At 45.9% G+C, this 27,749-nt stretch overlaps 1 protein-coding gene across 2 annotated transcripts in view; it reads left to right on the top strand.

Annotated features, from left to right (window-relative positions):
* Positions 1–27,749, top strand: part of VPS13A (vacuolar protein sorting 13 homolog A) — a 1,844,906-nt gene that overhangs the window by 746,052 nt on the left and 1,071,105 nt on the right. For both annotated transcript variants that reach the window (XM_069230089.1, XM_069230094.1), the window contains exon 37: positions 12,651–12,832. In XM_069230089.1, coding sequence (XP_069086190.1) covers positions 12,651–12,832 — 182 coding nt within the window. The remainder of the gene's footprint in view (positions 1–12,650; positions 12,833–27,749) is intronic.

Genomic DNA, 27,749 nt, shown 5'->3' with positions numbered 1-27,749 from the left:
TTGTTCCTGGCCACAGAGTGTCAAAGGCACTCTCCCCATGTGGCCAAAAACTCGTCTGGTTATGGCAGGCTGGCAGAAACTGGTCAGCCTAGCACTAGGAGTCGGACTGGTATTCAGGGGGCATCTCTAAGATGTCCTCTGGGTGCATTTTACAATAAATCCCACACTGGCATCAGTGTGCATTTATTGTGCTGAGACGTTTGATACCAAACTTCCCAGATTTCACTGTTGGCATTATGGAACTGTGGAGTTTGTGTTCGACAAACCCCCAGACCATATACTCATTATGGCTACCCTGCACTTACAATGTCTAAGGTTTTGCTTAGACACTGTAGGGACATAGTGCTCATGCACATATGCCCTCATCTGTGGTACAGTGCTCCCTGCCTTAGGGCTATAAGGCCTGCTACAGGGGTGACTTACCGATGCTACAGGCAGTGTGAGGTGGGCATGGCACCCTGAGGGAAGTGCCATGTCGACTTAGTAATTTTCTCCCCACCAGTACACACAAGCTGTGAGGCACTGTGCATGTGCTGAGTGTGGGGTCCCCAGGATGGCATAAGACATGCTGCAGCCCTTAGAGGCCTTCCCTGGCAACAGGGCCCTTGGTACCAGGGGTACCATTTACAAGGGACTTATCTGTGTGCCAGGGCTGTGCCAATTGTGGGAACAAAGGTACAGTTTAGGGAAGGAACACTGGTGCTGGGGCCTGGTTAGCAGGGTCCCAGCACACTTTCAATCATAACTGGCATCAGCAAAAAGTCAGGGGTAACCATGGCAAGGAGGCATTTCCTTACATTCAGTCATTATGTCTCAAGACAAGTAGATGCTCCATATAAATCTGCTAGAGCTGAGGGTGATTCACCTGGGATTCAGGGCCTTCCTTCCTACCCTTCCCAGTTGGTTGGTCCAAATGTTGTCAAACAATACAAAAGTGCTTCGGTATGTCAAGTTTTAGTGAGAAGTAGGGTCACAGTTTCTCTATCGAGAAGCCCTGCATCTCTGATCTCTGGCTCATCAGCACAGTTTAGCTATCTGACAGACAGTTGAACTCCGGAGCTGAGGATTACAAGTGGTGTCTCCAGCTGGAGGTGGCTAAAGAACATCTTTGCCCAGTTGAGCATTCCTCCGGTTTACTTGTTTGCCACCCACAGCAACACACATTGTTAGATGTTCTGTGCCTTCCAGTATTCATTGCAATTAGCCGTAGCTGACGCGTTTCTGTTGAGTCTTTTTTCTTCTTCACTATGCATCTCCTCCCTTACCCGTCATTCCTCATACTCTGATAAAGATTCACCAAGTTTAGGCCAATGTTTTTTCATTGGCCCAGATTGGTTGGAAAGGTGTGGAATACATACCTGCATTTCTCCGTGTCTCCCCACTCCGTCTTCCTCTTAGGGTGGATATCTTCTCCAAGTCAGGGGGATGAGATTTGGTGGGGGTGTTAAGTTCAGCATTCCAATCACCAGATCCTCCACCTTCATAGCCAGAGATTGAGGGGCCATTTAGCTAAATTCCGATTGCCAAGAGAGGTTGTAGATATCATCCTGTCTGCTTTCTGTCATTCCTTCAAGATGGTGTACTCAGGAAGGTGAACTAGGTTTGCCTCTTGGTGTACTGAGAACAGTGTGGGTTACTTAAAAGCCAATTTGTCCTATGACCTGAGAATCTGATAGAGACTTCTAGTTTCAGATTCCTTACCTTTGAATTTGCCCAGTTGTCAGAATGGATCCGGAGAGCTTTTCTTCGTACCACTAAGTGGCGTTGGTTGACTCCCTGGGCGTCTTCAGCGTCGTAGTCGCTGTGATGTCGCGGTCATATATGGACACCACTCTGGAATGCTGACATCAGTTCTTTTCTTTTCGCACCAGCCTACGTGCAGAAGTGCTACTCCAGTAATTTTTTGACTAACTTTGACTCTTTGTCAAATTAGTTTTTGATGAGTTTTGTTGCCTTGAGGGATGTCCCGTAAGACTGGATTTAAGCCCTGCAACTTGATTGTACGACGAAACAATGACTTCAAAAACAACTACTGCCTTAACAAAGAGGTCGGAACACCGACCTCGTTGCTACTACTAATGATTTTACCACGAATGCCTTAACAACGATATTTTGTTGTAAAGGCATTCCTGATAAAATCATTAGCAATAGGCACCATTCACCCTACATCCCTCACCCCACCCCCCCAACCCCACCCCAAAACCTAAAACCCCCTGACCCTCCACCCAAAACGGCCCACCCCACTCCAAAACCTAAAACCCCCTGACCCCCCCACCCACTCCCCAAAACCAAAAACGCCCCACCCCCCCAACCCCACCCCAAAACCTAAAACCCCATGACCCCCCACCCACTCCCCAAAACAAAAAACGCCCCAACCCCACCCTAAAACCCCTGACCCCCCACCCACTCCCCAAAACCAAAAACCCCCACCCTCCCAACCCCAAAACCCCCACCCTCCCAACCCCACCCCAAAACCTAAAACCTCCTGACCCCACCACCCACACCCCAAAACTAAAAATGCCCCACCCCCCCAACCCCACCCCAAAACCTAAAACCCCCTGACCCCCGCCCCACCCCCCCAACCACACCCTAAAACCTAAAACCCCCTGACCCCCCCACCCACTCCCCAAAATTTAAAACACCCCAACCTAAAACCCCCTTGACCCCCCACCCACTCCCCAAAACCAAAAAGGCCCCAACCCCACCCCACCCCAAAACCTAAAACCCCCTGACCCCCACCCGCTGCCCAAAACCTAAACCCACCACTTACCTTCGCCAACTCCCTTCTTTGTACCTTAACCACGCATGTTCGTTGTTCAGAACATACGTAGTTAAGGCACAAAAAAACAGAGTCGTGGTTAAAAAAAGCGTTGTTGCGCTTTCATTAACCACGACTTTCGGGAAAAAAAAGGATGTTTCCCCTGGAACTTCTGTCACCGCATGATGTCGGTGACGAATCCTCAGCTCGTGTGTCTCTGGTGTTTGGAGCGCGATCACACCAGAACTCGTGCTTCGAGTGTTGGGCCATGAACCCGAAAGCTTTGAGGGAGCAGTCCCTTAAGCAAATGGCCGCCCGACACTCGACTCTGCGTTGTTCCTCGTCCCGTTCCAGAGGAAGGCCAGGAGACCGGTCGCGGAGTCCCCACCATTCTTCTTCTTCCAAGTCATCTGGACATTTGGGTAAGAACAAGTAGTCAAAATGTTCTTCGACTTCGCCCTGGCGCTTGCACGACGTGATGCGGGAGAAGTGTCGACGATCTAGGCCTCTGTCCTCTGAGCCTCCGTCTGGGTCTGCTCTGCCCGAATTTCCAGGAGTCGGGGCTACCCCTGCCCAACTTAAGGAATTCTGTGAGGCCATGCACCTCATATTTGGGCAGTCTGACCCGCCCTTAATGCCTTCAGGCCCAGGGGAGTCAGTGAGGGCCTCTTGGGGTTCAAAGTCGGCGACTTAGGTCCCGACTCCAGAGGGCACCTGAGGATCCACTTCCTGATCTGTTCCGACGTCAGTCGTGCCAATGTGACCTTCCCCAGCGTCAGGTCAGACGTCAGCGGTCACAGCACCAATTGGGCCCACAATCGACATTGACCCTCTGCTCTCTACCAACGACCCGGAGCCAGAACGACGTTGCTTCTGTTTTTCATGAGCCCTGCTGTTCCCAGGTTTGATCCTGACCCCTATTACTGTGGGTATGGATACGGGGATAGTGTAGAGGGTTCGCTGGACCCTTTAGAAGACCAGCTTGAGCCTGAACTGGACTGGGTCCATTTCCACCGGGCCACCGACCCGCACATGCTGTACAGCCCCTGCGCGGACTCGGGAATCCACCGACCTCATGGATCGGGGAATCAGCGGCCCACCCAGACCACCCCGCCCTCTCCTCCGCCTCAAAACCTTCCTATTCCGTTGGGACATGCGGGACCATTTGGTGGCAGAATTCGCCATCATCTGCTGAACTGGGAATCCATTACCACAGACAGGTGGGTTTTACAGATTGTCTGAAGCACCTACTCCCTCCCCTTCGAAACTTCTCCTCCAGTCATGCCGCCATCATCACCTGTTGGAGGATCATGTGACACTTCTCTGAGAGGAAGTCAATGCTCTCTTAGCCTGTGCTAGAAGTAGGTCTTGGTTGCTATTCCCGCTACTTTTTGGTGCCCAAAAATGACAGGGGTCCTCGCCCTCTCCTAGACCTACAGTCCCTCAATCTCTTCCTCTCAGGAAGGTGAAGTTCAGGATGTTAACCCTGGCTCAGGTCCTTTCTGCCCTGGAGACTGGATGGTTGCGTTGGACTTGCAGGATGCCTATTTCCATCCTGCCGGCCCACAGACGTTTCCTACGATTCGGATAGGTCACAAGCACTTTCAGTTCACTGTACTCCCCTTTGGTCTTAACAGTGCCCATCGTGTGGTCACGAAAGTGATGGGAGTGGTTGCAGATCATCTGCGCAGGTTAGGAGTCCCAGTCTTCCCCTTCCTCGACTTGCTGTTGAAGGCGGACACGCCCCAGAAAGTTGTCTCCCACCTCCAGACTACGACAAACCTCCTGCATTCGCTCGGGTTCACTATGTGCCAAAGTCACACTTGACTCCCTCTCAGACGCTTTGAGCTGTTCTGAACACAGTGCAGTTTTGGGCTTATCCTTCCGAAAAGCGAGTCCAGGATATTCGGGCTATGATACCGATATTTCAGCCTCTATCCTGGATTTCAGTGAGAATGACACTGAGGCTGCTGGGCCTCATGGCCTCCTTCATCCTGCTGGTCCAACATGACAGATGACACATGCAGACTCTGCAGTTGGACCTGAATTTTCAGTTGGCGCAGCATCAGGGGAATCTCTCCGACATGGTTCAGATCTCGGAAGGAACTGCGAAAGACCTGCAGTGGTTGTTGTCGAATCCAGATTGGATCATTGGCAGATCCCTCTCCCCTCCCCAACCAGATCTCACAGTAGTGACAGATGTATCCCTCCTGGGAAGGGGCGGCTACATGGGAGAGGTGGAGATCAGAGGCCTCTGGTCTGTGGCGAGTCCGGGTTCCACATCATCCTTTTGGAGCTCTGGGTGATCCGACTTGCCTTGAAAAGCATTTCTTCCCTCTCTCAAAAGGAAAGTAGTGCAGGTGTTCACCGACAACACCATCTCTATGTGGTATTGCAACAAGCAGGGCGGAGTAGGGTCGTGGACCCTTTGTCAAGACTTCGCTTCTGGACATGGCTGGAACGCCAGGGCATTTCCCTGGTGGTTCAACATCTGGTGGGCTTTCTGAACATCAGCACAGACAAACTCAGCCATCGATGCGTAGTCTATCTCAAATGGCATCTCCATCCGGAGGTGGCGCAAGGTCTCTTTCAGTAGTGGGGAGAGCCTTGGCTAGATCTGTTTGCCTCCGCAGAAAACGCACAATGTCAGCTGTTCTGCGCTATGGAGTTTCCAAGGCGGCACTCGCTCTGCGACGCTTTTTGTCACAAGTGGAACTCAGGCCTCCTGTATGCCTTTCCTCCAATACCACTTCTGCCCACAGATGTGAAGATCAGGCAAGACCGGGCCCAAGTAATCTTGGTGGCTCCGGACAAGGCACGAAGAGTCTGGTATCCCAAGCTCTTGAGTATGGCCATTGATCCACCGATTAGATTGCCCCTTCGGGAGGATCTTCGGTCACAGCAGCAGGGGGATGGTTATCCACCGACCCTGTCCAGTCTTCGCCTCCTTGCGTGGAGATTGAGCAGCAACAGTTGACGGCTTTTGACCTTCCTCCCGAAGTCTGTAATGTCATCTTAGCAGCTAGGCGTCATCCACCAAAACGGTATACACCTGTCGTTGGAAGAAATGTGTGGCATGGTGTATCAACAAATCTGTTGATCGCCTTTCTGCACCTCTCTCAGAGGTTCTCCTCTTTATTCTCTCTCTTGCCCAGCAGGGCTCTACTCTGGGCACCCTCAAGGGTTATTTGTCTGCCATCTCTGCCTTCTTAAGGCTACCAGACCAACCTTCGCTCTTCAAATCTCCCATTGTTGGGAGGTTTCTTAAAGGCCTCACTCATGTTTCCTCCCGTCCTGTTCATCATGCCCTAGTGGGATTTGAACTTGATCCTCACAGACCTTGTGTGGCCCTTTTGAGACGCTCCACAACTTTCCTTTACAGCTCCTAACCCTTAAAACCGCTTTCTTGATTGCCATCACCTCTGCTTGCAGAGTAAGTGAGCTTCAGGCTCTTTTCTTCGAAGCCACCATTCCTAGCAGTGCATCCTGAGGAGAGGCTCCACCGTCTGGATCAAAAAAGAATGTTGGCATTCTATCTAGATTGTACCAAAGAATTCTTGGTGGATGATCAACTGTTTGTGGGAAATGTGGGTGCGAAGAAAGGGAAGGCGGTGCAGAAGAGGACCACCTCACGATGGGTAGTCCTCTGCATCAAGATGTGCTACGCTTTGGCAAAAAAGCAACCCCCAGGGGTTGCGCAGTCTTTCAACCAGAGCAACTGCTGCTACCACAGAGTTAGAATGTGGAGTTTCAGTCCTGGATATCTGTCAGGCCACAATATGGGCGTCCTCACATACGTTCACCAACCCCTACTGCCTGGACTGTCAGGTCCGCAGGTATGGCTATTTTGGCTGTTCAGTCCTGCAGGATTTTTTGGTGTGATCTTAGTTCAGTCCACCACCGGGGATGGTATTGCTCGGGTATCTATTTAAAGGTAAGGCACCTTCAACTAGAAGACTCTATCAAGTGTACAAGTTATTTACCTTCGGTAACAATATATCTGGCAGAGACATATTCTAGTTGTAGATTCTTTACCGACCCCCACCTCCTCCCTGCACTGCAAACTGATTTCTAGGGACAGATACTTCCCTCTAAGGGCACGCCATTCTCAGTGTTCTTCAGGGCTCTGCTCTATTGGTGTGGAAAGTCGTAAAAAGAAACTGACGTCAGCGCGCCGGGGTGGCGCCTATATACCACCGCACCGTCATCACGGCGACCACGATGCCAACAATGCCTATGGGGTCGACCTACGACACCTAACGGCGAGCAGGGGTACTGCTTGAAGAAACAATCTCCAGATCCAGTCAATGCCTGGGGAAATTCAAAGGTAAGGAATCTGCAACTAGAATATGTCTCATCCAGATATATTGTTACAGAAGGTAAGTACTTTCTCTCACACACACGGCTGCACTGTGAGGACTGGCAAGGGATTTTTCCTCTGCCTTCTGGACCAACTATCCTTATTCGAGTTGGCCACCATTTTAAATTTTCTCAAGGGCTTGATGAATATGTTTTCCCCCTAGTGCCTTTATAATGCTGCAGTGGGACCTTAATTTGGTTCTTACATTTCTGATGGGGTCGTCCTTTGAACACTTTCATAGTTGCTAGTTACAACTATTGACTTTTAAGATTGTTTCTTTAGTAGTGGTCACTTCAGCGAGATGTGTGTGTGATTTCCAATCCTCGATTGTATGCCTGCCTTTTACAACCTTTCCCCCGAGCCTGCACAGGCTGGATCCGAAAAGGGCGGTGCTGGTTATACTTTAGCATGAATAAGAACCACCTGAGGGCATAAGGTCCCATTGTGCGAGAGCCAATTCTTCCTCTTCGACCTTGGAAAGGGGAGTCCCTGTGGCAGACATCTGCAGAGTAGAAACAAATGTTTCCCTCCACACTTTTGCTAAACGATACCGCATAAATTCATAAGAGTGATGGGACTGCTATTTTGCCTGTTCTTTCGTCCATTCCTTCAAGCCCCTCTACCAAGTGGTGTACTGCTTGGCAATCTATTCAAAGGTTGAGGCATCTGCAGCTAGAAGTATCCATCAGCAAAAAGGTTATTCACATCTGCTAGCACTCTTTCTGGTGGATACTCTGTTTACCTGCAAATTCTTCACCAATCTGGTGTCTGTGTGGAGCCAATGTCCCCAAAGGAACGGTGTGAAAGAACTGTGGAAAGGTTTATTGATCCAGTCTGACTCTTGAGATATTCAAAAGGTGGGGAAACTACACGGAGGTAGAGTATCCACCAGAAAGATAATTACAGGAGTAACCTTTTCTCCATAGGATTTAATGGATATAGAATTTGTTTAATCTATAGGTCTACTTGTAGCAAACTGATTTGGTGAGTTAGTCTATATCTGCAAAGGGTGCTTACAAAATGTAGTGTTGATAATTCCAGACAATTCTTTTTTTTTGAATCACTGCAGTCAAAATTACTCCTTTGCCAGTCAGTTGGTATGTTCCCAGTCAATCAGCCTGTTTCACATTGTAAACAGTGATTGAGTTGGCTAGGTATTGTATGAATTATCCTAACAAAGTTTATCTCTTGGACTCAAGAGAGATGACAGCCCCTCCCTCCATGTCTGTAAAGATGACACATATGGATTTAAGTTATTCAAAATTATGCTGGAAGGCAAGAGATCCAAGAAAAAGTGTGCATGATATTGGCCTTTAGATAACTTTTCATTTTTTTGGTACTTTGTCAAGAGCAATGTGATATGATTAACATTGATGTAATGTCAGTTGGGATTTTAATAAGAGAAATGCACCTGTTAACAATTTCTAAATTTACCTCTCATCAGTGCGACTGAAATATGTTGCATTTTTGGAGTGTGACAGTAGCATCCCATTTGGGACATCTGTGCTTAGCACAGTAAGTCCTTTAGTATATATGGTTAGTCTTATGTACAGAGATTCCTTCCTATTAAAGAGTAGCCTAGGCGTATCAAACTGTTTACCTGTACAAGTGCCCTTTATGATAGGACATGTTTTGTAGATTTTTTTGTTTTTCTACCATGCCTGCAGCTTTTAGCTGTCAATGTATTTTTCTCATCCAGTTTTGTAAGATGAAGGGTTATTTATTTAGCTTGCAACATTGAGGTGAAGCTCATCATGTTTTGGCACAAGTATAAGAGTCCAGTGGTGTGGAATTTATTAAAATATCTACTTGTCCAGGGGACAGGTTGCTTCTCAAATCTACTTGTCCTGTAAAATGATCTACTTGTCCCTTTGGTGCCATGTAGTGTGGCGCCAAATTATGGCAGCAATCTCATTATGTAAGAGCTCTGATAATAACCTCTCTGATTATGCCAGGGCTACTACCATAGTAGGGCTTGAATACTTGCAGTTTCAATCCCTACTGTAACAATTTCCTTATTTTGCCACCTTTCTGCAGATCTGCATACTGGGGCTGGAGGAAGCAGTAAGCAATAGTTCCACGGCTGGAATGCCTTTGAGTCTGCAAACCTACTAACCTGCATGTTTTAAAGATTTTCACCAGCTTCTCTCTAATATTTTCCCATAATAAGAAACGTTGGACATTTACTCCTGACAATGGCAGAATTAGAACTTCTTCCAAGGTTGGGAAGAAAGTGGCTGGAGGGAAAATGAACTTGCAAATGCTCAATAGATTTTCACATGAGCAAATCTACACATGCGTATTTACCCATGCTAAAATACAATTCACAAATATTTTATAGGGGTACGACATATACCATGGGTGCACTTTTGTGGCTTTCTTTAAGAATCTGGGGCCACATGTAGGTAGGTTCAGATTTGCGACCCGCAAATTGGGAGTCGGAGCGAGTCGCAATTTGCGAGTCGCAAATCCGAATGTAGGATGGTGTCCCTGACACCATCCTACATTCGCAAGGGCTTCGCAAATGCCCACCTAATGAATAATCATGAGGTGGGTCGCAATTTGCGACCCCCTTGCGAATGGCGGCCCTCACAGGGATGGTGGCCTGCTGGAGACATCAGACCACCATGTCTGTGACTGCTTTTCAATAAAGCAGTTTTTTTTTTTTTGTGTAATGCAGCCCGTTTTCCTTAAAGGAAAACGAGATGCTTTACAAAAATTTAAAAATGAAACGTTTTCGTTTCATTTTTTCAGAGCAGGCAGTGGTCCGTAGGTAGGACCACTGCCTGCTCTGAAAAAATGTTTACAGTGACATTCACAATGGGGAAGGGGTCCCATAGGGACCCCTTCCCTTTTGCGAAAGTGTTAGCACCCATTTGAAATGGGTGCAAACTGCGATTGGTTTGCGCCCACGTTCGCAGAGCAATCCTACATTCCACTGCAAGTCGCAATTAGGAAGGAAACACCCCTTCCTTATTGCGTGTCGCAAACCCGTTTTGCGATTCGGTACCCAGGTTACCGAATCGCAAAACTGGGTTTGTGCATCGCAATGTGCTTTTTGCACGTCGCACACAGCGAAAGTCGCTGTTTGCGACATGCAAAAAGCTATCTACATGTGGGTCTTGGTCCCTAATTAGGTCTGGTGTTAACAAAGACATTTTGTTTTTATTAAACTTCTATTTCTCTCTCTTTTGGCTGGCTTTACTGTGAGTGATTGCATTCTGCTCTTCCACAAGGAGCATACTGGCACACAAAGTAGTTTTGTTCAGTGTCAGGAACTACAGTGGCAATCAGTGACGTAACAAAACTGGAGGGTGCCCCTTTGCAAAGAACATGGAGGAGCCCCCTATCCAGACTCACTCAGGGCAGAAGCTGTGCTGAAGGGGCCCCCTGGAGGGCGGCTGCGGGGCCTTTGTTATGCCACTGGTGGCAACGTGTGCTTTTAGAGTTCAAAAACGTTTTGGGGGGGGTTTTGCCAGTGTTTGTTACAATGTTGAGGGCCTGGTAGCTCCCACAACAATAAAGTGTTACAAAAGCCATGTCAAAACAAGACACGCATTGATGAAACTAAAAGACTTATAAAAATATGTCAGATCAGTTGGCTTTGTCAGTGTTTGTTTATTTTCATGCTTCCCATAATCGTCTTGAAAATGGTTACACTGATTTTCCATTAGAAATATTTTTGGGAAATACTAGCATGCATCAAAACATTTTACTAAATGACACTTCATTTGCATCTAATCAGAGAGCATTATACTTAGCCTCATAGACTAAACTTTTCAAACATGTGTATACACGTTTTTTTTTTTTTGTACTGGAACCAACGTCAGTAGTGAAGTGTGACCTTAAAACATTTATTTACAGCACTCACCCTAATAATGAAGGCTTTCAAATAATGAACCATAAATACAAGTTCGAACAGCATTATCTTTTGGAAACACATTACCTCAACTGCAGAGAGTTCCACTCTCTGTAAACAGGCAACCAAAGGGTTTGTGCTGCAGAGGTTTGGGCTTACTTGTCCCAAGGACAAAGTAAACATAAAAACTTGTTGCCCTTGACCCCAAACAAGATGTCCCGGGCGTCGGGCGATAGGAATTCCACATCCCTGAAGAGGCCATTAAAGAGAGGCACTGGCAGTGCTACAAGTAGTTTTGAGTTGCTAAAACATATGTTAACAATCATGACCCATCCTAAAGCATCAAATTTGTACCTATTCTGTACTTACTTGATCAGTCTGACAAACTTACTTGGGGTTATGACAGAGTGGACCTCAAAAGTACAATGTTCTCACCACCCTTCTCAATTTGTTCAGGGCTAGCAAGTCACTGTCAGGAATCAGCAAGGAGTGACAAAGATGTCCCTAAACCCACTGAAAGAAGCTAGGGTATAACCAGGAGGAGCTGACAAAAGTGTTATAGACCTCAGTTGTTAACTAGCTAGAATCTCAAGAACTCTAGATTTAAAATATTACAGCAGAATATTCCCCACCAAAATATGTATCACCACTGCACTTAGACAAAATATATCCAGAGGTGTCAGATAGCTACCCAGGATGCAACCCAGGAAATGCAGGGTTTTCACATATGCTTTTAGTGGTTAGAATTTATGAACCTGGTCACTGCACTCACTAGTGAGACTAACATTTGCAAACCGGAAACCTGCTTGCTGGGCTTCATGTTTAGACCATGAAGAAGGAAATTGGAGCATAGGGTTGTTAACCTGGCTCTTTTATTAGCTAAAAAGCAAATCACTATGTCATGGAAATCTGACTGATCCTGTAAGTGATCTATAGACCTATAGATCCCCACTTGTATGGAGGGAGCTACTGAAGTGGGTGGAGACTGAAAATTAATCCTTTTTACCAAGACAGATCAGTGGTGCTGGATCATGTGCCATTGTTTAGGATACTGTCTTATACAGAACAATTACAAGAAACACCCTAAGACTGTAGGCAGAGTTGGTTTGCCTCATTAGCTGGCTGTATTCATCAAAGGCAGTAATGTTTGAAGCACTACAACTCACTACCCCAGGAAGGTTCTGAACTATATGATAGATGATATAGTGACTGTGCTTGGACATTGGGATGATCAGAGCTGATTCTTTCGCATGAAAAGAAGAAGACTATAAGTGATCTGTGAAGTTTGATCATAATTGCCCCGCATTTAGTTGTGTATTCATTAGGATGCACTTGTATCTTAAAATGCTAGCTAGACAAGGACCTTCCATTGTTGGTAATTGTTTATATCAATAATGTGTAAAAACAGTTTCTTGCACGTTCATTTTTTTGGAAGCACGTTACTGATAAAAGCAGGAAAAATATTTAAATAAAAATATTACCATTAAAGGGTGTTTCAAAAAAATGCAACTAATAGAAAGGATACTTATGTTTACTTCTATGTTTAGTTCTATGTTTTATTTCATTATTATATGTGTTTTGTGCAAGTAACGTTTATAAATTGAGATGTAGATTAATGTTTTTCTAGTGCAGAGATTTTGTAACTTAACATTTTAATGCACTGTCAATGACAGGTCCAGATCTCCGACCAGAAAGTTGATGAAAGAGCTGAATTTTCAAAACTTGCTGAATTCAAATTAGGCAAGATTGTTACTGCTGTCAAAATGTTGTCTGATGGTTCCATGAATGCATCAGTCAAGTTAACAAACTGCACACTAGATGACAAACGAAAGGATGTCGATAAGGCAACTCCAAGGTATTTTTGTGACAGTTGACAAAATAAGATTCTGTATGTTGATTTTCCTGCATGACTATTTGTCCTTGTTAAATGACACTTGATACTTCTGCACGTTTTGTCAGATTAAATAATGCACACATCTTTTGTTTTCCAAATGTATTCACTCATTTTTTTTTTGTTTTGTTAAGCTATAGATTTTGATATGAGACAATTAGAAATATCAGTTCCCTTCCTAACTGAGTTGGGATGCATGATTGTTCAAGGAACATCTGGGGGGATACCTAAAGAGCTTTGACTGATGTTACTTCACATTCTTTGGGGCATATGGATGCTCCAAATTGTTCAGCTTGATTCTGCCCTTCCATTAACAGAAACCCCGCCGTCCATACCACCATCCTCAGACAGGCCCAGCTCTCCCTGCTGCGTTAAGAAGTGATTGAGAAATCGCCGACATCACCGGGACATCATGGTTACTATCCACACTACTCTCTGGTGCCCAGGAAAGACAGAGGACTTTGCCATATACTAGACCTACACCCTTTCAACTACTTCCTGAGAAAAAAAAAAGACATTCAGAATGCTCTCATTGGCTCAGGTCCTGTCTGCCCTTTGCCCTAAAGAATGGGTGGTAGCATTGGACTTGCAGAACGCCTTTTTTCATATACCCATCCTGCCGGCCCACAGGAGTTACCTGCGGTTCATGGTGGGCCACAAGCACTTTCAGTATGTTGTGCTCCTATTTGGCCTTATAAGTGCCATATAGCTGTGGTTGAAGCCCATATGCAGAGGTCAGGGTTCCAGTCTTTCCCTATTCAACGACTGGCTGCTGAAGGCAGGCTCATCCTAAGTGGTTGTCACCCACCTCCAGACTATAGCAGACTACCGCATTTGCTGAAGTTCACTATCAAGGTGCCAATGTCACACCTGGCTCCCTCTCAGATGCTCCCTTTCATTAGAATCATTGTGTGCACAGTACAATTCTTTCAGAACTGGGAGCCCAGGACATTAGGGCTATGATACTGATGTTTCAGCATCTATCCTGAATTGTGGAGAGACTGACTCTGAGACTTCTGGGTCTTACTGCCTCCTGCAGGTACAACAGGCCTGCTGGCATATGTGGGCTGTGCATTAGGACCTAAAGACCCAGTTGGTGCAGCACCAGGAATATCTTTCTGATCTGTTTCAGGTATAAGATGAATCTGCAAAAGACCTGCAGTGGTTGCTGATGTATCCTGATTTTCGCAGTGACAGACCCCTTTCCCTTCCCCACCCAGAGCACACTGTAGTGACAAATACGTCACTCCTGATCTTGGGCAGCCATATGGAAAAGGTGGAAATATGTGGTCTTTGGTCTCTGTGAATCTCAGCTTTACATCAACATGTTGGAGCTGAGAGCAGTTCACTTGGCATTGAAAGCTTTTCTTCCTTCCATCAAGACGAGGTTGGTTCAGATGTTAACGGACAATACCAGCGCCAAGTGGTACTGCAGCAAGCAGGATAGGGTGGAGTCTTGGACTCTGTGACAGGAAGCCCTGTGCCTTGGACATGCTTGGAACATCAGGACATTTTCCTGGTCATGCAGAGCCTAGTGGGATTTCTGAACGCTAGGGTGCATGAGCTCACGCCGCTGATACCCTGCTGATCATAAAGGGCGACTTATCCCGGAGGTGGTGCAAGATCTCTTCAGTTGTAAGATAGTACCTTGGTTAGATCTATTTGCCAATGCTGAGAACTCACAAATTCAGCACTTCTGCACATTGTAGTTTCCAATGCGTGTCTTGCTCAGAGAAGGACTTTATCTCAAGTGGAGCTCAGGACTCCTGTACACCTTCCCACGATATTACTTCTACCCTGAGTTCTGAAGAAATTCAGGATAGACCAGACCCAGATCATCTTTGTGGCCCTGGACAGGGAACAGAGAGTATGGTATCCTGAGCTCCTGAGAATGAGCATCAACCCTCTGATCTGGCTGCCCCTTCTGGATGATATTCTGTTACAGCAACTTGGCAGGGTTCTACACCCAAACCTGTGCATACTTGTAGGAAACTGGCTTTTTATGTAGTGTACCAAGGTAGGGGTACACCATGGAAAAAATCCACATGACCCTGACAGGGGCTTTCTTTAATAATCCCAAGTGCTCTATTTGTGGTAGTGTGGTCGAAAGGCGAAGGCTTATCAGAGAGGAGTGAGAGTCAATAAATGGTACACACACTCAAAAAGAAATCCAAGACTAATTTATATAAAAAAACACAAACATTTATATAATTTCAGACACCAAGACCATCAGAATAAGGTAAGTACTTTCAGAGTTATGGATTTTACAAGATAACTGTAAAATAAACAGATAATGTATTTGAGGTCTGAGCCTCGAATGCCGTAATATTATCCTATGGACGGAAAGGCATATACTGAAAACATATACTTGTAGTCAAAGTTTGGGGGTGCCTTTGGAACTTAAGGTGCCAATGACCCAAGGTCAAAAGAACAACCAACAGTTTTAGTTTACCAGCCCTGATGTGGCTGGATGCGGATGTGCACCGCGGACTGTGGGGCACAGTTGCAGAGGTGTTTGGCCAGCTAGCCACTTGAGTTGGAGGCTCTCACGGTTCTCGGTTCAACCTGTAGAGGAAAAGAAAAACACACCAGCAAGGCCACTCCCTGGGTGAGCCTCGTCGGTCCTGAAGTCTGTCGTCGGGCAGTGCAGTTTTGGCAGCAGTGGTGTCCGGGGTTGGACACTAACAAGCCTTGGTTCTGCAAGTGCTTTGGTATCCAGGGTATTGGTGCCAGGGGACTCCTGGAGGGTCTAGTGTCTCGAAACGCAGTGGAATGATGGAGCTGACCTCTTGGAACCACAGAAAACTCTTTCTGGCATAAGGCTCAATCGGTGGGCCTGATGGCCAGCAAAGCAATGTTCCAGAGAGGTGGGGTTGTAGCCTGCAGATGCAGGGGGATGGCTCCTCCATCCCAAGGTAGTGGCTAGATGATTGGCTTACTGCTGAGCATTCCTCACATTTTTTATGAGGATGCATAGCTTTTGGACAAGTCGGGTCTTTGCAGTTTTCGAGGTACAAGCAGCCAGGCAGGGCCTACAGTCGAGTTCAGTGTAGGTCCTCAGTCCTCGCAGTGACAGCTCTCCTCTGCCCTTCTTCTTTTCCCATGTAGACAAATTTGTCAGTCTGGTTTCAGGGGAACTTCTAAATACTCCATTTAGGGCATTTAGGGGAGTGTATGATAGTAGCCAATGGGTTATCTACCACTAGGGTGACTGCATCCCATATATGACCACTTCCTGTGAGTAGTGGGCATAATCCTGACCCAGAAGTCTCTATTTTCACCAATACCAAGATGGTGAAACCCTCACCTCAGGTAGCCCACCTCAGGGGTATGTCTAGCCTGTGGGTGAAACATGCCTCCTGAATATCTAATTTCCCACCTCCTCTGGTGCTAAATGGGCCTCGGGGAAGGGAGTGGGATTCCCCAGTTCTGGGGAAACCATGGTTGCACATCAAAGGCAGCAGAGGATTTGAAGCCTTGCGGCCTTGATATGCTAAATTCACTAGCCATCCTGTTGGAGGAGGGGTAATCACCTTCTGCCAGGCAGGCATTATTCAGGCCTCAGAGTGCAGGCTCTCACCTGCACAGGATCAGAAACTCGTCTGTGATTATAGTTCTCCATCAGCACTAAGCCTAAACAGCTTTTTAGTCCGTAATCGTATGATGAAGCTGGATTCCAGATGTCACAGATTTTAAACTCTGTCTCCCCCCTCTTTTGTATATGAGCTATGTCATAATGCCTCATTCTTTTCCAGTCACTGTTAAGATGTTGCTGAAAGTGCCTGGCCATAGCATAACTCATGTCCTTATTCTCCACAGCTCTGATGTGTTCCAATATCTTTTTTTCAATGGTCATATGGTGTTGCCTATGTACTTCAGGCCACACTGGCATTCAATAACGTATACCACAAAATCTGTGTCACAAATTATCTTTTCATCAAGGGAGATGTTATGGCCTTTGTAGGCCTTGATTTCCTTGATGTGCTTTCCAGTCAGGCAGGCTTTACACCTATTAAATTTTACAAAACCACTCTTGCCTCTGTCATGCCACATGTGAGGTTTAGTCATTGTAAAGTGGCCTCTCACCAGCTGGTCTTGTAGTGATGGTGGTATTTTGTTTGTTATAGTTGGTTTAGGACCCACGTTTTGGCCAATGTCAGGATCATTACTTGGGAGATTCCAGTATATCTTGCAGATATCATGGATATGTGTATTTGCTTTGCACTATGTGAGGATCAGCCTTACCTTGTCTTTCTGGCCCTTATTGATATTCTTTGTCTTGTATATCAGAGTTTGATTCTGGGTCAAAGATTTTGCACATTGTTCTCCCTGTTTAATATACCTTGTTGAATGTCCTCTTCTCAGAAATCTTTGTCGAGTGTTTTTGAATTGCTTTGCCATATCCTCATCATCAGAACAGTTTCACCTAATTGTGGGGAATTCCCCCTATGGGATGCTTTTGATGAGAGATTGCAGGTAGAAGCTATCAATAAGTATACTTGAGCCTGGCCTGAGTCGATTCACCTGGCTTTTTTGGACCTTACGTCAGCTTCGATAGGGTCAATTGAGAGAAGCTGTGGAGTTTTCTCCTCTCAATAGGGGTGGATCCTGATATTGTGAGTTTTTTTTTAAAGGAGATTTACATGCAAACACCTCAGCATCTGTTTGGCATACCCAGGGCTGTGCTTGTATTCAGTCTTTAAGAACCAACAAGGGGGGTTGACAGGGGTGTATTTTTGACCCCTTTTTGTTCCCACTCCGGGATCTCCAACAAGTAGCTCGTGGGCTCCCCATAAGCTCTCCTGTGTGAAGCCCAGCCTACAAAAACTGAAAAGTTTCTATCTAAAGCAAACATGTAATCTTGTCTGATGTGGTCAGTATTCAAATTCTAATAATATTCATAGCTCTGCTTGATTTTCATCAGCATAATTATCTTTAACTACTAAAATGGTTGGAACCACTTGGGTTAGATTAAGTCCTTTCTGTGGAGGCTGACTGCCCAAAGGTAGAGTTGCTTCCCGGTGCTGCTGTATGCAGACAATGCGATCCTGATGACCTGTACCACAGTTGGTTTACAGCTGTTATTGAATACATTTGTAGGTTTTCTGGGCATCTTGGTTATTTCCATTAATTTTAATAACTCTTATGTTGTAGTGGGCTTATGGTCTACTAGAATAAAAATATTTAGGGTGGGAAACCACACCTTGGCTAAAGTTTCGGCTTTTTTTTTTCTTGGAGTCTTATTAAACCTGAGTAGGAATTCAAAGCCCCTGACTGCCAACAAGAAGCAGGAGTTTGTTAAGGCTAACACAGCTGTAGTCTGGGTGCTGGGGTCTAGGCTGCCTTGAGCCCTAATCAAAGTCTATCAGACTAAGTGCATTTCTAAAGTCAGATAAGGTAGTGATACTTAAGGATATATACGGGCAGATTTTTTACAGCCCTTTAAAAACATGTGTTTAAGGTGCTTGTTGAGCGATCCTCAAAGCACCCCGCCATTTTGTGTGCATGAAGAATTGGGAGTAAAGTATATTGGGGACATGATTGCTCTTTGGCCACTGTTAACACGCTGGATAAAATTGGATTCTCAGCTGAACAGGTTGATTCAAGAGGATTGTCAGTCACTTAACCATGTTGCTAAGATCCTCTTGATTGCATATGTTAAGGGTTCTTTAAACGTCTAGGTAGGGAGGAATTATTTCTCAGCCCCCAGACCATGGTCAATACAGAGCTGAAATGGGCGAGGGATGATTTTCTGTTACATAGAGAACAGATTGAACTGAAGAAACCCTTTGTACAGGGACACATGCTGACAAAAACGGTTCAGAGGGTTCAACCGTATTTATTAATTTAAAACATTGACAGGCTTAGATTTTTAATGACCAGATTTAGATTTATTATGTTGCACTATTTATTGCCTTTTCCTTGTGGCTGGAGTCCATCTGGCTTCCTGGGAGTGTGCGAGTGCGACAATGTCTTACCAAGATACCTTACATTTCATGATGTTTTGTATTTATTTAAAGCTACCTAGGATAACGTTTATGATTCATTTGTTGGAATCCACAAACTTTTTGAAAGTTAGACCTGCTCTAATGTTATTGCAGCTTTTATCTGATGAGCATATTATTTTTAAAGTCTCCTGTTTTTTAAGAACCACAATTAGGTTGAGGTATTCCAGGTTTGAATAATTCTGCTGCAGCTGATTGGTGATCTCTTTTATATGATCTCACTGTTGTTGTTTTACAGGGCTTTATTGGTCGATGTTATTATTTTAGTGTAATATGTATTTTATTTTCTGTAGATTATTGTTGTACCTATATATGATATGTTTTTTTTTTGTTTTGTCTGCTTTTGTGGTTATAACTATAACTGAATATAGGTTTATGATGATAACTTCGGTAGGAAGCTGGCTCTTTATATACTTTGTCAAAGTGAGAGATAGTGTGCACAGAGTCCAGGGGTTCCCCGTAAAGGTTGATAGTGGCAATAATAGATAATTCTAATGCTCTATTTTGTGGTAGTGTGGTCGAGCAGTAGGCTTATCAGAGGGTAGTGTTAAGCGTTTGTTGTACACACACAGGCAATAAATGAGGAACACACACTCAAAGACTTACTCCAGGCCAATAGGTTTTTATATTGAAAAATATATTTTCTTGGTTTATTTTAAGAACCACAGGTTCAAGATTTACAGTTAATACTTTAAATGTAAGGTACTTCACTTAGATACTTTAGGAACTTTGAATGAAAACAATATCATGTACAGTCTTTGTAAAAATGGCAATAAGCTATGTTCAAAGTGAACACAGTGCAAAAATCAACAGTTCCTCGGGGAGGTAAGTAAAGGTTAGATTAGGAGGTAAGTAAAACACTTACAAGTCTCAGTCCTGGGGCATAGGCAGCCTACCGTTTGGGGGTTCAAGGCAACTCCAAAGTTACCACACCAGAACAGGGTTGCTCCTTTTCCAGTCTGCCAGCAGTTAAGTACCTGCATCCCCGGGGGCAGGTCAGGAGGGTTTTGTAGAGCACTGGGGGGGACACAAGTAGGCACACAAAATACACCCTCAGCGGCACGGGGGCGGCCAGGTGCAGTGTGCAAAGCAGGTGTCAGGTTTCAGGTAGGAATCAATGGAGGGACCCGGGGGTCACTCTAGTGGAGCAGGCAGGCACGGGGGCTTCTTGGGACAGCCACCACCTGGGCTAGGCAGAGGTTTGCCTGGGGTCACTCCTGCACTGGAGTTCGGTTCCTTCAGGTCCTGGGGGCTGCGGGTGCAGTGTTGATTCCAGGCGTCAGGTCCCTTGTTAGAGGTAGGTGCGGTCAGAGGGAGCCTCTGGATTCTCTCTGCAGGCATCGATGTGGGGGCTCAGGGGGGTCGTCTCTGGTTACTCACAGGCTCGCAGTCGCTGGGGATTTCTCCCCGAGGTGTTGGTTTTCTGCAGGTCGAGCCGGGGGCATTGGGTGCAGAGTGTAGAGTCTTACGCTTCCGGCGGGAAACGTGAAGTCTTTGGAAGTTGCTTCTTCGTTGCAAAGAAGTTGCAGGTTTTGAACAGGGCCGCTGTTCACAGGAATTTCTTGGTCCTGTAGTCCAGGGCAGTCCTCTGAGGCTTCAGAGGTCGCTGGTCCTGGTTGGATGCGTCGCTGGAGCAGGTTTTCGAAGTAGGAGACAGGCCGGTAGAGCTGGGGCCAAATCAGTTGTCGTCGTCCTCCTTCTCTGCAGGCTTGTAGGTCAGCAGTCCTTCTTTCTTCAGGTTGCAGGAATCTGATTTCCTGGGATCTGGAGAGCCCCTAAATACTGAATTTAGGGGTGTGTTTAGGTCTGGGAGGGCAGTAGCCAATGGCTACTGTCCTTGAGGGTGGCTACACCCTCCTTGTGCCTCCTGCCTGAGGAGAGGGGGGGCACATCCCTATTCCTATTGGGGGAATCCTCCAAAATCAAGATCGAGGATTTCTAAAGGCAGGGGTCACCTCAGCTCAGGACACCTTAGGGGATGTCCTGACTGATGGGTGACTCCTCCTTGTTTTTCTCATTATCTTCTCTGGACTTGCCGCCAAAAGTGGGGGCTGTGTCCAGGGGGCGGGCATCTCCACTAGCTGGAGTGCCCTGGGGCATTGTAACACGGACCCTGAGCCTTGAGGCTCACTGCTAGGTGTTACAGTTCCTGCAGGGGGGAGGTGTGAAGCACCTCCAGCCAGAGCAGGCTTTTGTTTCTGTCCTCAGAGAGCACAAAGACTATCACCCCAGGGGTTCAGAAACTCATCTTTCAGCAGCAGGCTGGCACAGACCAGTCAGTCCTGCACTTAAGGATTGGGTAAAGTACAGGGGGAATCTCTAAGATGCCCTCTGTGTGCATATTCTAATAAATCCAACACTGGCATCAGTGTGGTTTTATTATTCTGAGAAGTTTGATACCAAACTTCCCAGTATTCAGTGTAGCCATTATGAAGCTGTGGAGTTCGTTTTTGACAAACTCCCAGACCATATACTTAATATGGCCTCAACTGTACTTACAATGTCTAAGAATAGACTTACACTGTAGGGGCATATTGCTCATGCAGCTATGCCCTCACCTGTGGTATAGTGCACCATGCGTTAGGGCTGTAAGGCCTGCTAGAGTGGTGACGTACCTATGCTACAGGCAGTATTTTGTGGGCATGGCATCCTGAGGGGGATGCCATGTCGACTTTGTCTTTTTCTCCCCACCAACACACACAATCTGCAGTGGCAGTGTGCATGTGTTAGGTGAGGGGTCCCTAAGGGTGGCATAACACATGCTGCAGCCCTTAGAGACCTTCCCTGGTCACAGGGCCCTTGGTACCACTGGTACCTTTTACAAGGGACTTATCTGTGTGCCAAGGGTGTGCCAATTGTGGAAACAATGGTACATTTTAGGTGAAAGAACACTGGTGCTGGGGCCTGGTTAGCAGGGTCCCAGCACACTCTGTCAAGTCTGCATCAATATCAGGCACAAAAGTGTGTGTGTGTGGGGGGGGGGGGGGAGAGGGATAACTGCAACAAGGAGCCATTTTCCTACACAAGACATTCCCTCCCCCCAAGCCCACAGGCCAGGAGACTCAGCCAAAGCTGGGAGAGTCTTCCTAGTCTGTCAGGCGAGGGGGAGTAGGGAAAACAGGCTGGTTTGTTGTAGGGCCTACTCTGCCTTCCATCCTCCTGTTCAGGTCAATCCCTCTGGCGAACTGACCTACTTTCACAGTGATAGGACCTAGTCTGAATTGCCTCTTGTCTGTGTGTTTAGTGTCTTCCCCCATTCTCTCTATTTCTGGGTAAGAGGTATCCACCTCTGCTAATCTTATTTTAGCCAGGGTCATCCCTAGCTTACCCTAAGAGGTTACCCAGAGCTGGAGTAACCCCACATGACCAGAAGGGTCAGGGGGACTATCTTGCTATTTGGCATGGTGTCAGACCACCAGGCCAAGGACAGTGCAGTAACACCCAGCAGTGGCCACCGACAGCTGTCAGTGCCCAGAACCACTCCTTTAGCTCTTCACCAACAAGGGAAGGGGCTAAGTTACAGGCTTCTTTGGGTTCAGGGTGCCTGTCTGCAGTGGTAGAGTGGGGGGTTGCTACATCTTGTAGTAACCACCCTTCTTTCTCTCTTTCTTCTGTTAGCTGAGGAGCCACCCACTCATGCTCAACAGTTGCCTGACTAGCCAGGACTTCTTGTGGGTCAGATTGTACTTTATCAGTGCCACTTTTGGAGTTCTTCCCTACTGAAGCAGAATCTCCTTGGCTTGCTGGAACCTTGGCTAATGTTTGTCCACCTTTCCTGCACTGTTTTCTTTTCTTTTTCTTCTGGGGCTACTTGCAGTTACTGCAGGGGCTGCACCTCCAGAATCCTTGGGAGAGGAGTGGTACTGGACCAGTTACTCTCTTGGGCTCTGACCAACCTCTGGGTGGTCATTTCCAATGAGACAATCAAAGGGGAGGTCTGTACTGACTACGACCCTTCTCCAGCTAAAAGTCCCACCCACTGCTAGGGGCACTAAAGCCACAGGCCTATTAGTGACCTTGTCTGGGCTTGTAGTGTAGCCATTTTTAATATAGCTTCATGCGCGTTAGCTTAACATATTAGGCCTCTATGCACTTTGCCCTAGATACATTTTATTCAGCCTCGCACTGTTATTTTACAATAACCAGTTTTACGGTCTTGTTTTAATTTCCTTCTATCACACTGTTTAGCTTAGTTCAGCACTGTGTTCTCAAACAATGTATTCTTGCTCACTCTGTGCTTCAGTCAAGGCTACAGTCTGGTACATTGCTGGTAAACGTGGTAGAAGTTTAGTCTCTAGTGTTCGTAGAAAATACACATCCTTACATAAGGACATTTTCTTAGAACATCTGCGTGTTAGTTATAAAAACACTTTCTAGTCTCAGTACACGTCAGAGGGAGATTCCGACCATGAACCTACAACTAGATGCTAACTGCCCCGTTGCAGATGCTGATGCAGATTACAGGCCTTTGCTCCGGTATGAGGGTTGATGTCCTCCCGGGGGAACCTGAAAGGCAGGCTTAGAGCTTCACATGCGGTGCTCAGAATATAACTTAGAGAGAACATAATCTAGTTGCACTATGATAGCTTTATTCTTGTGCTTCACTCTCATTGTTACTATTTCAATCCTACTGTGTTGTGTAGTTCTGGTTATTGCAGCTCATGCTTTGCTATCTAAAATGCAGTTGTTTTATTAAACCAATCTTTAAAACTTAAGCTGCCTTTGTCATTTCTATATGAGACCATACTGTGTATGAGAGAACCGGTTGTGATCTGAGTGACCACGACTTCCCTGGGAAGTACTAAAGATGTCATGCGCTCGGCTGCCCAGTTGTCTCTTCCCTTTGGGAGAGATGAGGCACTGCTATTTAGCCAGAGCAAAACCCGGATTTAGAGTGACAAGGGTCCTTCACCGTGGGTCAGACTTAGTCCCCCACACTGCCAACGATCTTGCCGCTCAAAATCCAGTAGTCTCATTAGGATAATGAGAGCCTATGTGACATGGCGCCGTCAACGTTTGGTCAGGCTCTAATTTTCAGGTCCACCGGTATATCTCGGTCTCTTATAATATAATGACCCCTCAGTCCCGTATACGGAGACGTCCGTGGTACTGAGGATTTCCACCACCGCAGTATAGGTAACCCTATTTCACAGCAGGTGGTTGTTCAAGCTTGAACCTTAAAAGGAAAAAAGACCCTGTCTTGGTGTGCCTTCTCTGAACGTTTAGTGCTTTTATGATGGCGAATCCCCAGGCTGTACAAATAGCTCTTAATATGAGACAACCACTTACGACACATTTGTTAGCACATGGACTTACAGCACAGGGAGGTCCAGTCACATTTGTGGTGGACGCTCACGAAGCTTATAGAACAGAGATGTTCTATTCTTGGGTCACATTTCCAGCAGTTGATGGGAATACAAATACATTCCATACGTATACACTTGCGAACGCGCCTGGGCAGTACAGGGCGTACGCATACTTAGAGATACCTTTATCTTATCAAGAACATAATAATTGGCTTGATGGCGCCCTACCCCATACAATTTTACCAGTAAGGTTAGGTCCACTAAGTAATGAAGGTCCTTCATTGGCCACATATACACCTCATCCTGCAGTTGCGAACATAGCAGTAGCTGAGGTTCGACACTTATATACTGAATTAACAGCAATATATAGACGATTAGTACAATGTGTGATGCAGACACTAAATACGAACCCAGCGCGTGCTACTCGAGCACAACCACATGCAGTAACACCAGGTATAAATCCGGTGACTGTACACTCTATTATGGGTAAAGTCCCAGCAAAACGAAAGGAGACTCCGTTTTGGCTGGCACAAAAAATTAATACGCTGGAGGTGGTATTTCCCCATACGGGACCTCGGGATAAACATAGAATATTAACTATGTGCTTGCCCTTTGGGATGGTTCCTACAGTTGAACACTGTAATACATGGGGCACGGTGTTTGCCGCGCTCTATACAACGACACAGTACACCGACACTAGCCAACCTACCGGAAGTGCTTAAAAAAATTCAAGATGAATACGGGGCTGCCCCGGCCTTAGATTTAGGAATGCAACTGATGGGCAACTTTGCCATGGTTTCTTTAATTATCCTAAGTAATCTTAAAGGGGAAGCAGTTGCACTTGCAGTGTGCATGCGTCTCCGTGACGTTCTGCAACAAGATCAGGAGCGGGAACTGCCTAAAATAATAGCGGACACATATTCCAGTATCGGTCGAGATAGCCTGGGGCTAGACCACAAAAACCTCAATTTCAGGGAAAAATTAATAAAGACAATGGAAAACAGCAACCTGAGGGTAATAAGAAGCGCTGGGAGAAAAAACAACAAACACCTAAAAAAGGAAGGGGAGAATCTCCACGTACGGAGACCCCGCATAATAGGTATAATCTCAGAAATAGAGAGAATATAAAAACGCCTGATATATATCAATATACTGATACACGCCAATCTCGTTCCTTTCAGGACTCATCGGAAAAGAGAAATGAGAAAGGTGGGCGATCAGAGCGGAGTACAGAGTACGTGAAACCGAGACAGGAATCACAACGCTCATCAGAGGTTTCTGTCAAGAAGGAAAAGAAACCGGTACAGCAAAAACAACAGTTTAAAAAGAAAAAAGTGGCAGCAGTCTCAGTTAGACATGCCACTAAGGAAGAGGGTTCTCTTGAAAAACAAGAACTGGGCTCTAGCACTCCTAGACAGCGCGGCAGAGGTCACAATAGTTTGCCGGAATCTTCTAGAGAATCTGGAGGTGAAAGCAACTGATGACTTCATCCAAGTAGAAACAGCAGACATGCGTGTCTCCGATACCGATAGGATGTATAGAGTAACTCTACAATTGGAAGGAGACATTGAACGCACCATACACGCAATCTTTTGGGATCGTGTGGTTAAAATATACGACATTTTGTTGGCCGAACTAGATTGGCCGCCTGATTTTGTCCACACCTGCCTAGTTGGGGAGGAGGTTATTAAACCTTCCTTCTCGCCCCTTGTTCCAGAGGAACTCGCTGAGTCCTATTCTATAGAATGGGCTCTTGCACAGGCACCTGCGTTATATAGAAATCACGTAGGGTGGGACAGGGATTCTCCATACCATGTAATTCCCATTAAAGGTGAACCTCCGCCACAACCGCAGTATCCCATAAAACATGAATCAAGGGCACCGGTGAGAGAATACTTGCACAATTAGAATACCACGGGGTGATCGAACCCTGTCTCGCCGATGAATAATCCCTTATTCCCTGTAGCTAAACTGGACCATTCATATAGAATAGTCTTAGACTACAGACATTTGAACGGACATACACGTACATATGCTATACAAAATTCTCATAGCACAGCACTAATGAGCAACATTGTGCGTAAAAAATATAAAACGATTTTGGATATCTCAAATGGATTCTTCTGCCACAATATAGCACCTGACAGCAGAGATTTAACAAGCTTTAGCGCACTAGGCTCCCAGAAAAAATTCTGTTGTTTGCCTCGGGTATAAGAACAGCCCAGGACTGTTTGCAGCTCGTGTGACTATTTTACACGAGTTAGACCCTGAAGCATTGTCATGTGTGGATGATATATATCTCACGGATGACGAGTTGCTACAACATTTAAGACTGGTAGCCTGCATTGTTGAAGGGTTTGCCGAAATCGGCTACAAATTTAATTTGAAAAAAAAAAAAATTGCCTTCCTCAGCGTCCTGTTCCTGGGATATGAGCTGTCGAATGAAGGAAAGAGCCTAGCGCCACAATTTTTAGAAAAGTGTGCACAATTGCAACCACCAAATACGATTAAAAAAACTACAATCATTGTTGGGCTTTGTAAATTTTGGCAGAACATACATTCCTGATTATGCTACGCGTATAAAACCTTTATATGAATTAATACGTCCTGATTTGTCAAGCAAATTCTGGACAATTGAACATACACATACTCTTCGGGAGTTACAAGCAGATATGCTAGCAGCAAAAAATCTACACACACAGGACAATAAGACGCATTTGGTCATCAGGGTGATAGCTGGGGCCATTGGGTTTACTTATGTCACATTTAATGAAGGTGAGACCGTCCCGATTGCATACAAGTCACACTTGTATTCTGCTGCTCAACAACGATTTGCTCCCACAAAGAAAATTCTCACTGCTGTACAGATGGCTGTTATTAAAGAGAGACCTCTTGCCCAGGGAAAACGCATTATAGTCGTTTCTCCTATTCCAGCCCTTGAGGCTGTTACAAAAGCTAGCGCCCCGAACGCAAAAGCACTCCACCCATGATGGATACAATGGGCTATGTCTTTAACAGCCACTGATGTAGACTACATTTTTGACCCAAAGTTACAAACTCAGGAATTTCTACAATATGAAGTTGAATATCCAGTTCCCGCTGATAGGTTGCCTATTGATCAATATCAGGTAGTCATGTACACCGATGGCTCTGCACAACCAGTGATTGGAACGAAACACCAATATTCTGCTGCATGTGCAGTTGTGAGAGGCTATATGGAGGGGGAGAAATTCTGTCCCCAACATACCTATACATAGACCTTAGGGGATTGTACAGCACAATTGGCTGAGCTAAAAGCTCTGCTAATGGCACTAGAACATACAGATCCAACACAGTTCACGCTGATTGTTTGTGATTCGTATTATTGTGTCCAGTCCTTTAATGAATACCTGCATTACTGGTGCTTGAATGGGTTCAGAGATTCGAAAGGCAACGCCATCAAACGCAGACTACTGTGGGGGAAGGTAGCAGACCTGAAAGAGACGCTACCCAAAGTCCATGTTGTGCATATACTTGGGCACCAGCGCGTTGGAATACACGTTGCTGGAAATACCTTGGCTGATGAAGCCG

Source organism: Pleurodeles waltl, chromosome 1_1, assembly GCF_031143425.1.
Source record: "Pleurodeles waltl isolate 20211129_DDA chromosome 1_1, aPleWal1.hap1.20221129, whole genome shotgun sequence".
Taxonomy (NCBI): Eukaryota; Metazoa; Chordata; class Amphibia; order Caudata; family Salamandridae; genus Pleurodeles; species Pleurodeles waltl.
Note: the sequence above shows the minus strand (reverse complement) of the source record. Positions and strands in the feature narration are given on the sequence as shown.